At 42.4% G+C, this 18,299-nt stretch overlaps 1 protein-coding gene across 1 annotated transcript in view; it reads left to right on the top strand.

Moving 5' to 3' along the window:
• The window catches only part of Tle1 (TLE family member 1, transcriptional corepressor), a gene marked incomplete at its 5' end in the record, with an annotated part of 87,027 nt that overhangs the window by 24,214 nt on the left and 44,514 nt on the right, over positions 1 to 18,299 (top strand). Inside the window, 3 exons of the mRNA XM_033757704.1 lie at positions 1,781 to 1,843; positions 3,072 to 3,146; positions 17,399 to 17,603. Coding sequence (XP_033613595.1) covers positions 1,781 to 1,843; positions 3,072 to 3,146; positions 17,399 to 17,603 — 343 coding nt within the window. The remainder of the gene's footprint in view (positions 1 to 1,780; positions 1,844 to 3,071; positions 3,147 to 17,398; positions 17,604 to 18,299) is intronic.

Raw genomic sequence — 18,299 nt, 5'->3', positions numbered from 1 at the left:
TCTATCTGCTCCACTGGCTAAAACAAGGTCATGGCTTCGCTCTCTGTGAAGCTCTCATTTCCCCTCCTAGTACATTTCTTTTGGCAGGTTTGTAAGGCTATCTCATTGGTGGTCAGGGGGAACAGGGGTTGCATTGGCCTAAATCCAGTCCCATAAAACCAAAGACTTTGCTGCTCAGTTAACTGGAATCCTCTTGGAGGACAAAAGGCGGCTCTCTTTTATGTACTTGATTAAAGTTCCTGGGTTTTCCTCTATCTCACTGTATTCTGTTTCCCAAGGGCATGGCCTGCTTCCTTTGTAATTTTCTTCTCTTGTTCCTTTTCATTGCTTAATTCAGTAATAGAGGTGGCATTTAGTAAGCATAGCCAGAAAATGATGAAATAAATAAGGCCAACGCTGGGCCTCTTTATACAAGACCTTTTATTTTCTTTCTTTCTTTTTTTTTTTTTTGAAGCAGAACTGGTTCTTTATTGTTAGAAGAAAGCAGATTGCTTTGTATTGCGATAGGGTGTTGAAGTGTGCAGGTGGATCCTTCTCTAGCTAGGTTGGCAGCTAAGTAAGGATCCCCCACTCCCTGGGTGTTTTATCCTGGAGTGGAGGGACTGCTATGGATGTGTAGCGACTTTGATCTGCTTCCTTTATAGGATCAGCCAGGGCTGCACACTCAGGACATATGGTCAGCTGAACTGTGAGCCCTGTGAGTGACATTTTCCAAATACCCAGACTGTCATGACTCAACCATCAATTTAGACCTACGTTCTGTGTTCAATGATTTTTTTTTTTTTTTGCATATTTTGAGACAGTGAAAGACATTGAAATCCTCTTTTCATTGTACAAAAGTTTCGATTGCAGGTCAGTGGGGTGCTTTTACTTGCTCTTCATCTTAGATCATTTGTTAGTTACTTTTGTCTCATTGCTGAGACAAAATACCTGACACCCAAGGTTAAAAGGGAAAGAGTTGATTTAGCTCGCAATTTGTAGAAGTTTCAGTCCATAACAGGCTAGTTCCAAGGCAGGGTGGCACATGGCAGAGGGGCATCACAGGAGAAACAATTAATTCATGGCACCCACGCGATAGCAAAAGCAACAAGGGAACCTTAACAGGATCTTTCTGCCCCACCCCTTTATCTTGCCCAGACTACCGGACTAGCATATCCAAACCAATCAGTGTACTGGTTTAGTGATCACACGCCCTTAATCTTAGCATCACACACTCTAGATTCATCCACCTCTGAAAAAGCCACCTGTCTGTGCATGAAGCTTGCGGGGGGCGGGGGTGGCATCTAGACACAACCATTACAGGCCTCATCTTTGAAACCTGGGTTGTGTTGACATTATGGCTTTGCACATCAATTTGAAGGTACTGTGTTGTGTACCGTGTTCTATCACTAACAAAGTGCATTATGAGGCTTGTGGTGTCGGATAGCCTAAGACCACTGGCGGTGAACCTAAGGCACATGTGCTGCTGCTAGCTGTTTGTTATTGCAAGTTCTAAAAGGTTTGTCATCACTGGCCAAAACCATATAGATTTTCCAATTCAGATTCCTCATTATCTTTCATTAACTGACCAATGATGTATGTAGTTGTGCCTTACTCTGGCAATGGGAACTAGTAGCCACTGTTTATCTCAAGGTAAATATTGGTAACATAACCTGGGGAAACAATATTCTGCTTTTCAGAGTGAGAGGAGAGAAGGACCCAGGTGCTGAAGGTATGAAGTTTCTACTTACAGAACCAACTGCAAAGTATTCTAAACATTTGTATGACTTTGTCTTTATAGACTGAAATCGCCAAGAGATTGAATACAATTTGTGCACAAGTCATCCCATTTCTGTCTCAGGAAGTAAGTAAAACTGTTCAACTGTTAAAGTGCAATTATGTTGCTTCTGTGTTTGCAAATTAGCTAGTTTTAAGACATTAATTTTATCACAAGGAGCAAGTGTGAAGAACATCTGTTACAGCTGAAGTGTGTAAACCCCCTGCCATTCGTCTTAACACATCTGAGGGCACACTGTAGAAGTGGTGACAATAGTTCAACCCCAAATTAATTTTTTATGGGAAACTGCAAAATGACTATCAAGCATAAAGCTTTTGTTTTCTGTGAGTAATACAAGTCTGATAGGTACTGATGATTCAGGTGCTCTTTTTATCTTCTAGGTAGAAAACTTTTCTTGTGCTGACTTAAAAATGGTTCCATGGGTTTGGCTACCGTGGACACAGATATGTCCTTTGTACTTGTGTATCAAGTCAGTTGACTTAATACTATCTGTAGAGGCAGTGGATAATAAATTATAAAGATAAAATAAAGATTCATATTATGTCGACTTAGTTAATCATAGACATAGAAAAGCCATTTTATTTGGTTACAAAGTCATTGAGGTTTAACCTTAATATTTTGAGAGGGAAAGCTCTTTGTATGAGTAATCTGTGAAATTAATTATATTTTAGTTTTGCTTTGAAAGGTTTACCCTCCTTCTAGTTATAAGCTAATACATGCTACAGTGTGCCTTTGGTGGTACAGGATGAATGTATCTTGGGCAGGGTGAAAAGCCTACTGGACTTGGAGTATGAATACTGCGGTTTGGTTCTAGTTAGTATCTACTGTTCCATGCTCATTTATTGGCTTTTTGAATCTGGTTGTTTAGACTTTAGTAACCTTGTTCTCCACTAGTTTCAAGTTCCCCAAAGCTCCTTTTCCATTTGTGGGTGGGTTGAAAGGGTGCTGGATGATTTTCCATCCTGAAGATAGGACCTTCCTTTTCTCCATGGAGGGTGAAGACTCAAAAGGCTAAATGAAGAGAGGAATTCCCAGAGGTGCCAAAACTGGACGGATCAGGGTCTTGTTAATCAGAGAAGTGATCAGACCTAAGGTGTACATTAAGCATCGCAATAGATGTTTTGCTATTCCCTGTTACTATATCATATGAAATAATGTATGCTTGAGAAGCTGCTGTTTAAATCCCATACTTTGACCTATAGGACATGTAGCATGTGTCTTTCTGTTTTTCGAATATACAGGGAAGGAGGTTCTTGGCTATTGTTAACATGCTTTCTTCTCCTTGTTTTCAAAGCATCAACAACAGGTGGCCCAGGCTGTTGAACGTGCCAAACAGGTGACCATGGCAGAGTTGAATGCCATCATCGGGGTACGTGGCCTACCAGGTCTACCTCCTACAGTGTGTATAACCAGCTTTCATTTCTTAATAGTTTGATGGCTTAGTGTGTGTGTGTGTGTGTGTGTGTGTGTGTGTGTGTGTGTGTGTGTGTAATTTTATGTAGCTTAATACTGACCTGTTTGATAGGGGCATTGAAAGAGGGTATACTGAGATGTTCATGGGAACAGGGGTTAACATTAGGAAGATGACAGAAACATTTTAGGTGGGCAAGAAAAACAAATGTACTTTTAAGTGAGAAAATAAGTGCAGTTTATCCCATGACACTTAACTCCCATCAGTTGAGCAAGAGCTTTCAATGCTAGTTTTAAATACTTTCCTTTTGACTGTACGGAGGTCCAGACAGGTCTCTGAGCTGTCATTTCACAGAGTTCTCTTTGCTTTTGCCTTTTGCTTTCCTGGGCATTCAAACCTGTCTAACTGTTTGCTCCTTCTCTTTCTTTTCATGAATTTTTAAGTGGCACGCCAATGAAAGGAGCCCTTTCGCTTGAAGAAGTGTTAATTGTCTGTCCCAGTGCTCTCTAGCCTTTCAGCATGTTTCTGCTCTCCTCTGTTGAGCTCGGTCTGCTCCTGGCCGGCCACTGCTTGTCAATCACAGGTCATTTGCCTGTCATTAAGGAACCTGGTGAACCATGTGTTCCGTCCCTGCTTGTGTTCATCCCCCAGCCTCTGCAGGACCCTGGATGGTTCTCATGTGCTCTGCCCCTTCCAGACGAAACGCTAGAAGGAGCTGAGACAAGGGAGGGTCCTTTCTGATTTTATTCATATGTGAGTGCCTTGAACTGATTCAAATCACTCATTTATCAATTTATGTTAATTGCTTGTGAGAAGATGCCCTGCTGGTCTTTCTAGTTCCCTCAGACACTTTGTAATGATAATTAGACATGCTGCTGTACGGATTAGGAGTGCCATAGTCCGGTGATGGCAACAGACAATGGAACCAGTTAATCCATCAGGGCTTAAAATTACATCCCAACTGGAGATGGAGAAAAAAACATAAGAGCCAAGGAGGATTAAAGAATGAGCCTCAGCTTGAAAACGCTCCTTTCATCAGTTTCTCAATTGCAGATCTGCGGTGGGGTTGCCTGTGGTAAGCTATTGGCAGTCAATTAGGTGAAATAAACTGGGAGGGTGACCTTCATTTCCTTTTAATAGCTTTTTCCTCCCTGAAATGGGGAGCTTCAGTGGATTTTCAGCTTAAATTTTATTCAAGCTGCTTTATTACACTTGACAGCTTAGCTCTGCATAAACAATTCTCCCTCCTCTTCCCTAGATCTAGGCACTGCCTTTCTTCCCCTTCAGGATCACATTTTTGACTGTTACTTAGTGGGCTCTAATCACATTCAACAAAAAACACAATTACATCTGCATTTGTCTGCTGCCTTCTGTACCCTTTTCTAGTGTAATGAATTGCTTTATTTCAAAGATCAAATCAAATATTCACTGGTACTTTTGCATGTACCGTGTTTGATTAACAAAGAATAATAGTGAATTGTACTTGTAGCTTGAGCACAGAATTTTTAACCCAAATGAATGAGGATGGAAAAGCCTGTTTTGATTAAAGGAAAACATGTGCAAAGCAGTTCTGAAGTACTCAGCTAAACTTCATGGAACATGTTTGTTTTCTAATACGCTATAGAGTTTTACAAGTAAGTTTTCAGTGGCAAAAGTCTTTCATTTAACTCCTCAGAGGCACTACCCAACCAACACCTGTGGGTCTCTTGAATCTGCACATTAGAGATGAAGCAGTTTTATTAATCAGGTGTTTATAGGTGATGCCCTTTGAGAGGAATCAGAAAATAAAAAATAGGTTGTTTTTGAAGGGTATATGAATGGCTAATTTTAGGAATGGCTTTCATTCAGGAAAGTTGTTGATGACATTATAAAGGCAGTTTAGCTTTGGAAAGTGTAGCAGCATTAACCCAAATTGATGAATTGGGCCTCGCATGTGACTTAGGCTCCTTGCATGTCCTCAGCACCCTAGCATGTGCGGTTACTGTCATTGAAATTTTTGGATCAGTATATTAATTTGTGTCAGAGAGGCTCTTTTAAAGTTTTCAGTGATCAATAATTATCCCGCAGCATGTTTTGTGCTCTGGCATATGCTTGATTTTTACTGGAAAGGAATTGTGTGCCTCCTGGAAAATCAAAGTAGCATAAAATTGGGTTGACAATTCAGTGGACCTTCGCACCCGGTCACTGCACATGCAGTGTGTCAACCTGTCTCCCCGGGGAGGAGGCACCAGGAGACAGTCTGTCCTACAAGCAGCAGCTGTGCACAGAGTAAACGCAGCCTGGTTTGATCGCAGCTGTCATCATTGTTCGGGGACGACTTGGGGTGAAGAACAGTGGGGGAGGCCACGCTCTTAGTGTGCACGACTTTCAGACTGAGAAAAGAAATAGTAATTGAACGGTTTAGACATCTATTACAAGTGTGAAAGATCATGAAAGAGTACCCTTTAAAATGCAAATGAGCTGAAACATTCTCATTCCCTTTAAGGTACAATCAAGGAGCTTGCTACTTGCTTGACAGGGCTAAGATATTTCTCTTTAGCAAGCTTGGAAAAAGTTAAAGTCGTCTTAAGGACACCAAGCTTCTTGGTGAGCTCAGGCTATGTCCGGGCCTGTGGCTGCTTTTGTGGAGGAAGAGCTGTCTTCTTTTCTGTCCTTGATTCTTTGTTGAGTTAGGGATGGTGCCTAGTTCTTGCCAGTCTAGAAATTTTAGCTCTGTGTGACAAAATACACTGCACTTCACTTCTTTTGTACTTGCCTTAAACTTGTGTCAAGTACTGATATTTAAGAAGGATGAGTGAGCATCTGAGATAATTGATATTTGGACAAATTACTGGAATATTTTTGCTGGACTTTTTTTCCCCTGGTACTGGGAATTGAACTTGGGACCTTGTGCTTGTGAGGCAGGCGCAGCACCACTGAACTAAATCCCTGGCCTTGTTAAAATAGCTTCCACTGAGCAAATTCGATGACTGCTGGAGTAGTAACTGCAGCTCTACTTTGAATTCTGCTTCTCATAAACTTTCCCGCCCAGTGTGTTGTATTCTTGTAGCACTAAAAAGGATAATAAATAATGCAAGTAATCTTAATAGGCACAGGACTTGTTTGATTTGACACACCTCATGGCTTAGAAAACAAGTTGAGGGAAAGGGAACTCATTCATTGGACACCTTGATTTTCTAGATCAGGGTCATTTTCAAACTTACAGCAACATTCTCAGACTTTTTTTTTAAATTTGGAGTTGTATTAAATTGGAGTTGACAAAATGATGCTGGTTTTTACATGCTATAAAATCTTATTTGTGGAATTGGTAATGCTGTCTGAATGCAGAGAAAATTGACTCTTCAAGATCACTTTGCTATTTGAGGAGTTTGAAATTAAAAGCTTTCTTTTACCTGCCCTGATGAATACTGATTGATTTTAGTTGATTGGGATTTCAAATATTTTTCTTTAAACAAGTTTATATATCACAGGTAATTAATATAGATCTGGCTGTACAGATAAATACATTCTGTACTTACACAGGGACTTAAAACTTTTTTTTTTTTTGTACCAGGGATCAAACTCAGGACCTTGCACTTGTGAGGCAGGCGGGACTTTAAAAATTTTAATGTAGAATTTCTATATAGTGATGTGTACAGGTCTTACATATACAGCTTGATCACTTTTGACATCCGCACACACCCAGGGCCCATACTCCATGAGATGTTCCATGTTCTGTCACTGCACCGGGTTCTCTGTACTTCTAAGTCAATTTTCCCTACCCCCAAGTGAACGTAGTTGCTTTCTGATTGAAAAGTAATCAGTCAGCCAATACTAGCTGAGTGCACTTGTAGAGTGGGGTGGGTAATACTGTAATTTGAGACATGGTCTCACTGTGGTAGCCCAGATTGGCCTTGAACTGCTGATCCTTCTGTCTCAGCCTCCCAAGTGCTAGGATTGTAGGCAGGTACCACTATGCTTGGCCTTAATTTTCTTTCTTAAGCAAACAATCACATAGTTGTCTATTTCATTTCTAACCCCCTGTTGCCATACTTGGTGGTGTTTGTGGATATAGATACTCATTTGCATCGTGTTGTCTTACACACAAATCACGGCCCAGGATCAGACAGACTTGGTAGGATGTTTGGGTCTCAGTGTCCCCCTCTGTTGATGGATGACACTGCACATTTCTTTTCTGGAGGTCAGGCCCTCGCTAGCATTATTCTCAGTCTATGTGCTCTCAACTCCCTGGTCACAGCTCTGTGTGCCTGGTTTCTCTAAGTCCCTGTAACCAGTCCTGTGTCAAGTTGGCCACACCCCTGTTGAGATAGTTGCTCAGAGCAGCGCATCACCTGTTCCTTTTCTAATGGTTTCATGGTTGTAGATAATTTGACATTAGATCCAGCTCTTGCCATAAAGTTATCATGCATGAATGCTTTTTCATAAGATTATAGTGAAAAAACATTACACTTAGATTTTAATGAGTAAATTTAAAAGTTCAGATCCAGAAGGGAAAAAAAAATTTTAAGAGCAGATGGAGCCAGGCATAGTAGTGTGTACCTGTAATTTCAGCACTCAGGAACCTGAGGTAGGAGGAGCACCACAAGTTCAAGGCCAGTGTGGGCTGTAGTTCAAGGCCAGCCTAAACTACATAGTGAGACCCTGTCTCAAAAACAAAACAACAAAGGAAAAACAACAACAAAAAACCCAGATGGACATCAAGTAGAAGGCACAAATGTGAGAACAGAACACTTTTAGCTTCTTTACTTAAGATAAAAAGAGAACACAGACTTTGCAGACAGTTACAGGGACTCCTGATACAATTGGAAGGAGAGAGAAATGGATAAAATGGACATGTGACCGGTGGTGATTGTCCTTGCTACTCATAAAAGACCAAGGTTCTGATAGTGGCCTCAATACTGACTGTTAAGGTGTAAGACAATTTTGAGCTGGGTGTGTTAGCTCATGCTTGTAATCCTAGCTACCTGGGGAAGCTGAAGCAGGAGGATTTTCAAGTTCAAGGTCATCCTGAGAAACTTACTGAGACCCTGTCTCAAAAAATAAAGAGAGGTAGATAGGCCGCTCATTGAGAAGGCCCTGAGTTCAGTCTCTCCAGTATCACCCCCACTCCCAAAGGCAGTTTCTTGTAGGCAGTGCCTGTGTACTTTGGGCATTTGAGAAAGGTAGTGTTAATGTAGGCATTGTTTTCTTATTTCCTAGCTATATGATTTCTTTTCCATAATACAGCTTCTGTCAAGCCCTATAGCAGCCCGTTATTGGTTAGGTTTGTATATTCCTGTTTCATAGCATTTAAAACTCTGTGCTTTAAAATGATTTTGTTGTATGAGGTAAAGTGTGAGTGTGGTGTCTGGCTGTGTGTATTTGTGTAGGGGATGGCCATGCATAAAAGCTCACAGTATGTCTGCCAGAAGAGACCACGTCCCTGAGAGATTGAGTTGTAGACCTAAAGGGCTCTCCACTGTTGCATGAGTTGATTGGTTTAAGGATCAGCAAAATGTTGGATTATTTTTCTCTTTTGGCTGTAGCTGTCAGCTATCCATGGGATTGTAGTGTGTGAAGTTTAAGAGGATGAGGTTAGCCTCTTATTCTTAGGAGTATGCAGCTAATCCCTAGAAAGCCTCACAATAACCCAGCTGTAAGTTTCTTTATAAAACAAATTCACCCTAGGAGAATAATGCATATCCTGTTACCAAGAGAAGACTACATAACACACAAACATGGTTCTTCTGGCTCTGCTGACACATGTTTAGTGACATACCTGCCGTTTAGACACCAGCCTGTTCCCTTTACTACCTTTCCACAGTGAAGGAACAGTATTAACAAAGAAGTCTTTTGCACATCCAGTTTCTCCTCTGGTTAGGTTAAATTGTTTTAACAGTAAAATGAGGTGTTTTTTGACAAATGCAGGGTTAAGCCTCATTTGACCTGATTTCAGTCCTCCAAGTATCAACCCCCCACCCCACCAGAAACGGGGGCAATTTCCTGTAGCAGTGCTTTTGAACTTTGGGAATTCAAGGTCATCTAGGCATTAGTATCTTAATTCTTCTGTGTTGTGGTTTTTATTATATAATTAAGAAAGGTGCATATACTTCTTAATTACCCCATATATTGTCCTATGGTTTCTACTTGGTTCTTTGGTACACACCATTTTACATTTTCTTTTCTTTTTTTTTTTCTTTGTTTTGGTATTGGGGATCGAACTCAGGACCTTGAGCTTGTGAGGCAGGCACAGTGCCACTGAGCTAACTCCCTGGCCCTCTTTTCTTTTTTTTTTTTAGAGGGAGAAAAGAGTTCCTGAATGGAAAGTAGAGTGCCCCATTTTATGAATTATGCCTATATGTATGTTTATTTTTTGAGATACAATTTACTTACATCAAGTTTACCTCATCACAACTCAATATTTTTTGTATATTCACAGAGGTGTGCAGACATCACCGTCTAATTCGAGTATTTCATCATCCCCAAAAGACCACATACGTACTAGCATTCACTTCCCATGAGTCTTCTTCAACCTTTGGCAGCCCAGTGCCTTTCTAATGCTGTGGATTTACCTGTTTTGCACATTTCATATGATATGTAGCTCTTTGTGACCGATCCTATTTATGTAGCATAGTGTTTTCAAGGTATATCTTTGCTCTGGCAGGTACCAGTCCTTTTAAAGAACATACCATTGTACCAGCATAGTGTAACCTGTGTTGGTCCATACATAAACTAATGAACATTTTGGTTGTTTCCTGTGAAGATTCCTGCCTTGAATATTGTGTACAAGTATTATGTATGTTTCTTTTTCTCTTAGTACTGTACGTAGAAGTGAGGCCAGTAGATCATGTGGTGACTTTAACTTTTTCAGGAACTGTCAGACTTTTTTTAAAGTGGCCACACATTTTACGTCTCCGCAGAAGTATGTGGGAATTCTAGTTTCTCTCCATGCTATCCAGCAGTTTTTGTGCCCGTCTTTTTCTTCCAGCCTTCTTAGTAGGTGTAAACTGCTGTTTTCATATGGTTCTGATTTCCATTTCCTTGTTGACTAATGATGCTGAGCATCTTTTTACCTGATACCTGTGTGGTTTTTGAGGTGGATCTCTCCAAACGTGACTTTAAAGTGCTGCCAAAAAAGAGGGGCAAATCAGAAACAACCTTGAAATGCACATCAACTCAGGTCTGTGAGTCTGAGGACTCTGATCTTGTTTTCCTAACTGTAAGGTTCATGCAGGGAAGGTGGAATAAGCACAACATAGATCATGCAGTTCTTGAAGTAGAGGGAAGATGTGTGCGATTCCTTTTGGTGCCTGCGTATATGCCTGGTATCAGTTTTGCCTCTGGTACCATTTTCTCTTGCTTTTTTCAAGCTTTGGGTAAATATCACTGTCAAATAGAAATTGTTTCTATTTTACGTGTACAATTTGACGTTTTGATACACGTACGCATTGTGAAATGATTACCATGGTCAAGCTTGTTAACATATCCATCACCTCCCACCTTTCCTGTGTGGGGCAAATACACGTTCTACTTGCAGCAAATTCTTAACAGATTTCAAACACAATGGTGTTACCTTTGGTCACCGTGCTGCACATTAGATTTCCAGGATTCGTTCATCCCATATGATCCGAGACTTTGTACCCTTTCAGCAGCAGTTCCCCAGTCTCTGGGAGCCACCATTCTACTTGCTGCTTCTACACATTCAACACTTGGGTTCCACATAAAAATGAGATCATGGGTGTTTTGTTTCTCTGAACCTGGCTTATCTCATTTATGTCCTCCATGTTCCCTCATCCTGTCACAATGATAGTTCTTTCTGCTTTTGAGAGCCTGCATAGTATTCTGTTGTACATACATAACATTTTCTTTGCCATTCATTTACTGATGGATTCTTAGGTTCTGTCCATCTCCTGGCTCTTAATAATGAATGCTCAAGTGAGCATGGGAGTACAGGTATCTCTTTGAGATGTTTCATTTCTTTTGAATACAGGATATACACAGAAGAAGGATGGCTGGATCATACCAGTTTTTTTGTTTTGATTTGATTTTCTCTTTAGTACTGGATATTGAACCCAAGGGTGTCCTACCAGGGAGCTACATCCCTAATCTTTTTTATACTCTATTTATTTTGAGACTCAGGGAGTTGACCAGACTGCCTTTGAATTTATGATCCTCCTGCCTCATCCTCCCAGAGTGGCTGGGATTATAGACTTACACCACCATACCTGGCTTCTATTTTTAGAGTTTTGAGGAACCTCCCTACTGTTTATTATCTTAATGACATCACTAATTTACATTTCTAGAAATGCTGTGTAATTATCCTCTTTTCTCCGTACTCTTGTCAGAACTTTTCTTTTGATATTCACCATATTAGCAGGTGTGAGGTGATATAACTGTATGTCATTATAGTTTTGATTTGCATTTCCCTGATGACTACTCATATTGAGAATTTTCTTCATGCATCTGTGACCCTTTTTTTTTGTACCAGGGATTGAACTTGGGTCCTTGCACTTGTGAGGCAGGCAGCAGCACCACTGAGTTAAATGCCCAGCCCTGTGACCATTTTCTGTATGAGAAATGTTGGTTTCTGTCCTTTGCCTTTTTAATTGGGTTGTGCTGGAGCTTTCCCCCTTACTGAATTGTTTGAGTTCAGTGGTTTGCAGATATTCTCTCCCATTCCTTAGGTAGCCAGTGTGTCATTTTCTGGGTGCACCCGTACTGAGATGGGCCTTTTAAGTGCATTGTTACTTATTTTTTTTTTTTTTTACTATTGTCTTCAAGTGCCTGGAGAATTCTTGGCCCCATCAGTAGTTTCTCCCTGTTTATCATCTTTGCCCCTCTTCCCGAGAGAGGCCAGTCACGTAACGGGAGGTTTTCCAGTAACTCCTATAATGGTGTCCTTGAGGTTGCTGCTGTTAGACAGCCCTTTCCACTTGTTTACATAGCACACCAGTTTTCTTTTTTCTGCAGTGCCCCTAGATGAGAACTGAATGTGTTAAAGAACAGGAAAATAGCAGAAATCAAGGCAGAATGATTGTGAGAGAACTGTCAACAGATGCGCCTTTTCACGTTTTTTCCCCCCTTTTAAAAATGTTCCCATACTTTGTACTGTAAATGCCACTACTGTCACTCTTAGCGTTCGAGTTGCCACCTAGGGGCATGGCTTTTGGCCTCGTTGGGTTAAATTTTGGTGACACGGTTGTTACTAGAGTTGTAAAGTGGGTAAAATTTCCAACATTAACGTTGATTCAGTGTTAGGTGGTACAGAGCTTAGCATTCTAGTGAGGAGAAGGTAGGCATTGACCTTTATTGTTGTCCTGGGTGTCCTGCTTCATTGTACAGGCAGCTCGGTGGTGACAGAGTAGATGCTGCACATGTGTTTTAGAAACAAAAATGTGGAAACCACTACACCATGACATTATAGTTCTGAATGTAAACAACAAAGTCAGTTTCATTATAGTAACATAATTGTCCCAGTGCATTAAAAAATTTAAATGTGTGGCTGTTGTTTGACAGGGATGACTTTATTCCCTGTGGGTTTTCAGTATCATTATCTTGGGATTTGGTATGTGTTTTTCTTGTCTCTCAGTCTGTTCAGATTGCTTCAGTTAGAGCAAGTGCATTTCTTTCTATCCTCAAGCCTATATCTTTTCTATAATTTTCTTTGAGGCATCAGAATACCACTCTGAAAATTCCCAGGGTCTGTCTTTTCCCCAAATTGTTTATAAAATACAGCACAGCCCCTCTTCCCCAGGTTGTTAATGGAATCAACTTTAGAAAGCAGATGTTCAATTTTTGAGTTAAGACGGGATTGGGTGGTGATGAAGGGACAGTCAGTGCTTGGATGTGTAAACTACAATTTGGCGAGTGATTTGGCACACAAAACGGAGGTAAGGGGACAGAATTTCGGCTTAGATCTTGACTGGGTTTTCTTAGCCTCAGTGCTGTTGACATTTTTGGCTTCAGGAGTCTGTGTGTGATAGAGCACTAGCTGTGCAATGTAGGATTATTATCGTTATTATTATTGTTACCATTTTGGTACTGGGGGTTCAGCCCAATGTTCAGCAGCATTCTTGGCCTCTGACTGCCAGTAGCATTTCACTCCCCAGCTCCAGCTGCAGCACCAGAAATGTTTATAGATGGTGCCAAATGTCCCTGTCTGAGGGACGGGTGGATGTAAAATTGCTCTGTTTGAGAACCACTGGTCTAAGGTAGATCTAAAGCCCAAGAAGTCAACTATAATTCTAAATGCTACCATTATCAGAAATGTCTGTTTAAAGAGTTTCACAGACTATTCTGCCTTAGTATACTTTGTAAGCATTTTTTTTAAGCACTGTGGATCAGTGGGGTCTTACACTGAGCTACATCCCAAGCCCTTTTTATGTTTACTTTTGAGAACAGGGTCTTATTAAGTTGCCGAGTTGTCCAGGTTAGGCTTGAACTTGGAATCTTCTTGCTTCAGTCTCACAGTGTGCTGGGATTGCAGGGGCGTATACCACACCCAGCTCATAAGCATTTACTTTTTAGTGGTGCTTTTTTTTTTTTCCTCCCAGAACCAGGGTTTGAACTTAGGACCTTGCACTTGACAGGCAGTCTCAGGGCCACTGAGCTACATCCCTGGCCCAGCATTAACTTTTTAAAGTGCTTCCTAGTTATTATACACTAGCGATTCCATAGAAGTGTGAATTTCCCTTGTCGTATTGGGAAGACATGTAGTTTTTCAAATGTTAGGTGCAGGTCTTAGTCAGTAGAGAACAGATGTAACACGAAGGTTTTCGGCCGCACAGCAGTGGCAGTGTCACTCTTGTTCTTTAGGTGGCTTTGATGCATTTTCCTTTTGGTGAGGGTGGTGGGTTCTAGATAGCTTCATGTAAACGTCATTCAGGGAAAATGTTCTCTGGAGATAGCGGGGCTGATGTGGGCCAGCAGCCCCTTTCTGGAGCCCCTGTCTCACTCTTTAGGTACTGACCTCCGGTTAAACAAATGTGTTTTATCTTAGAAACAACTTTCATCTATGGAGGAAGCTTGATTCTTTACTAGCCTCTCTCGGAGATGCCTGGGAGCACATGAAGTCCTCCTTTTCAGATGAAGGGCTAGGATCGAGAGATGACTGAGAACCAGTTTGTGTTGCTGCTGTTAAGTCTGGTGGTAGAGCTGTACTTGTTCCTGGGTATAAAGAATTGCTCTTGATACTGGGCAGTGAGAGAGAAATGTTAAGGCTTCAGAGGAACGGGGGTTGCCCAGCTCCTTCCTGTGCAGGACTGAGCTGCTGTGGTTACAAGAGAATGCTGCCCTGGGATGCACCATGCTGTGCAGTCCGCATTCTGGTGCTGAGCCCTGGGCTCAGCCTCTTAGCTTTGAGTGGGTCTCATCCTGAAGCGGGAGCCCCCTACCTCCGTCCTCGCTTGGATGTGCGCGCTCCCGTTGGCTAGTGGATGTGAACACATGAAGTGCTTCTCAGGACCAAGAGGTCAGTGAGCGAGAGTGGATCCACATTTCCTGGAATCACAACACTTTCAGCATTTGTGTCCCATCTAATTGCTATGTAGTGCTCTGACAAGGTTTTGCTTTTGCTTTAAACAAGCAGCTCTCAAGATGACTGGGCTAGGAATGGCAGAACCCAGAACCTAGTTCCTTGGAATGGTGGACAGTTAGCTTTCTGCAAGAGACCTAAGAGAGCCAGAGCAGGGTGGAAGGGTTATTACCATGAGCATTCAGGCTGTTGGATGTCTTCTTTGGTAGTTATTAGCCTGACTGCTGGGTCTAACCACACACATTTACTTCACAGCTGAGATGAAGGCCCATCGTTGCCTAAGCTAGCCCCCCTTATCAGTAATATTTCAGAGTCAGCTTTCCAGCTCATCTTTCTGAAAGCTGACTGGGATTCAGAAAGAAAAACTGCACAGAATCCTCCTAGGTATGTGTTCGCTCCCACCTAAAATCCACCTCCAGAGTTACTCTTGTGTGGTTCCAGTCTGGATTTTGGAGGGCGCTGAGGTTGCAGGGAGGGGCGAGAGAGGTGCGTCCTCCACCCTGTGTTAAATCCCTTCCCCTCTCATCTTCTTTTAATCAGTGCCGTGCTTAATTACCCCAGTATTTGCTTGTGTATGCATCGCTGCATTTCCCCAGAAGCTGGACACAGCTCGCACTCTCCATAATGATAGTAACTGCTGGTAGGGCAGACCTGTTCCACGTCCTTCTCTGCACACGTTTCTTATGGCAGGTGTCTCGTTGCTAATTAAGTGCTAATGAGCATGCCTGGTGGACCGTGATGCCACCGCCAGTGTCTTCAGTTTTATGTCTCACTATTGCTGATCTCTTAAAAGGTGACAGAGCAAGAATTAGTGTCTTTGGGATGACAGGAAGGTGATTTTCTGCGTAAAAGAAATTGTTATGATCTCAAATGGTGAATGAGTAGTTTCTAAATACTTTTCAAGAATACTGTTAATGTTGCCTATTTTGACCTCAGCCCCTTTTCCATTTCTCCCTCTAATTAGAAGGCAGTTTTTGAAAGGAGGCAGACCCTCAGGACTTTCTAAAGGTGCTAGGAATGGTGGGACGTTTACTGAAGAATGACAGCAGATGCTGATTTATGGCTTTAAAAAGGTGTTTTCTCTTGCTCTTGGGTGGGAAGTATGTTTGGGATCCAATTAGAAATCAGTGGCCGGCCTAGGGCCTGGGGTTTAGCTTAGTGGTGCTGCCACCTGCAAAATCAGTGGCCTGGCTGGATATTACTGAAGATCTGGCATGAAGATTTCATATATTTATTTCATGCAAGGGAGTAGTAAGTAAAACAAGTAATTAAACTGCAGTGACGTGAGTGTAGATCAGAATCTTAAGAGTTTTCTAAAGTTCACCTTAGAAAGTGAGCTTCAGTTTACTGTTTCATCAAACACAAGTTTTCTTTGGACAACTGAGGTACATCCAGATTGGTGAGGCAGAGGCTGTTTCTTAAATTACTTTCTCATGATATGCAACATGCTTGTAAATGTAACATATAAGAGCAGTGGTTCTGGCTAACATCCCTGAGGGTTTGAACCATCGCTGGTACGTGCGTGACTGGCATCAGGCAGCTCCTGCCACTGGAGGGACAAACATCTCTTCACTTTTCTTGGTGTTTTCACTAATAAATGAGTACAAAACTACCTAATGGGACAGCCCTGTCATAAACATGCTAATGTGAACAGATTTATAAGATCCGCGGTGGTTTAAGTGATAGACTGAGGCCAAAGAGGTGTGGTAGAAAAGGCATTTGGGAAGAGGGGCTTGGGTCGCCCCAGTAGGAGTCCGGCCTGGCTGTCTTCATGGAGCTTGTTAACCTCTCCGGATCTCTGTTTTCCTCTGGACATAAGAATGGTGGGTGTGAGGTGCGGGACTTGAGAAAGGAATGGGAGGCGGTGTGTTTGTGTCGTCTCCATTTCTCCCTGACCGGAGCTCTGTGGGCCAGGACAGGGAAGAGTGCAGCAGTGAGGGCCATTGACTGCAGCCCCTCCTGCCGAGCAGGAGCCTCAGCAGTTTCCCAGGGCTTTTGGGCCTTGGATCCCTCTGAGAACCAGGAGCATCAGTAGTTGTTACATCTTGAGAAGACTTGATGACGTAGTAACGCAGAGGGTCCGGGTGATGCCCAAGAGGCACCCAGGCCTGTTCTTCTTGCTGAGTTTTGTTCATTAAGATAAACATTTTGGTTTTGTCTCCATAGACGATTGGGGTAAAGAAATGTGGGCAGGTAGGGTGAGATGCACTCACCTGGTAACTGGGGACTGGTTTGGGTGTGCTTAGTGTGCTGTGCAGTGCGCAGCCCTTCCCTCAGCCTTGCTGGTCTGAAATCCAGAGGAGTCTTGAAATCCTTTAGCATCTTAGATTCAGACAACTGGATTTCCTCCCTGAAGGCAGTTAGAAATGGAGCTAAGTGTGGGTCCTTTCTAACTCAGCCAGACTTGCTTAGTAACAGACACCAGCACTGTCAGAGGGTGAGTCACGCCAGGAAGTGACAGTGCACATCTGCGGGTTAGATGAGATGGTGGGAAGAGGAGACTAAGTGGGTGAAAGCTTGTGGCGAACGGAAAGCACTAATCTCATTTTCCCCTTTTCCTCTCCTGTCTGTGTCCCCATCCCACTCCCTGTTCTGTGTCTTGCACCCTCTCGATTCTGTTTTCCCTTGGATGCTGCCTCCGTCACTGTGACCACCACACCTGCTCCCTTCCCTCCCTCTCCCTCACCGCCTCCAACAGCAGCAGCAGTTGCAAGCTCAGCATCTCTCACACGGCCATGGACCCCCAGTGCCCCTCACGCCTCACCCTTCGGGACTGCAGCCTCCTGGTATCCCGCCCCTGGGGGGCAGTGCCAGCCTTCTCGCACTGTCTAGTGCTCTGAGTGGGCAGTCTCACTTGACAATGAAAGATGACAAGAAGCACCATGATGCAGAGCACCACAGAGGTGAGAGGCCGGGCAAGCCGGATTAGGGCTTTGCCCTCATACTCAGACAGTGCTGCAAAGTTGCGCATCGCTAACGAGAGCCCCATCCTATACAGAACAAACAGTGAGCTAAGAGGAACTGTCGCAGAGCTTTCCACAGACACCCAGTCCGCCCTGCTCATTTGCAGGGCTTTCCGTGGGTGCCTGTAGATTTCTCAATCTGGTTAGATTGCAGGCATCTTGACATCTTGGCAACTGCCTCGTTAGTGCCAGTGGCCTGTACATATTATGGAAAATTGTTAACTGCCTAATTGGGTAATTTTCAAAGAAAGTAATGTTGTTAAATGGGGCGAAATAAGTTAAATTTGAAAGTGAATGTGTTCAAATGAAAGGTTTGATAATTGCATCTGTTACTACTTAGTTTCATAGGCTTTAATTCTAGTATGCATTAAATATTGGGCAGAATTGCACTTGACTAATTTTTGAAGAAAAGTAATTTATTCTGTCAAGAAATAAAAAAAATAGGCTTTGTGTATGGTTAAACTGTAAATCTTATGTTTACAAAATACTGTTAATTTTCAGGAAATCACTGTATTAGGAATGTGCAATGACTTATATAAATAAAAGCCATTTTTAAAACTGTTTGGGGCTTGTGTTCTAATTATTCCCCCCTTTTTTTTATTTCTGTCCTTGCCTCTGTGTCTGAACGGGCATGTC

Source organism: Fukomys damarensis, unplaced genomic scaffold (genome assembly GCF_012274545.1).
Source record: "Fukomys damarensis isolate Sample0158 unplaced genomic scaffold, DMR_v1.0_HiC HiC_scaffold_31, whole genome shotgun sequence".
NCBI lineage: Eukaryota > Metazoa > Chordata > Mammalia > Rodentia > Bathyergidae > Fukomys > Fukomys damarensis.
Note: the sequence above shows the minus strand (reverse complement) of the source record. Positions and strands in the feature narration are given on the sequence as shown.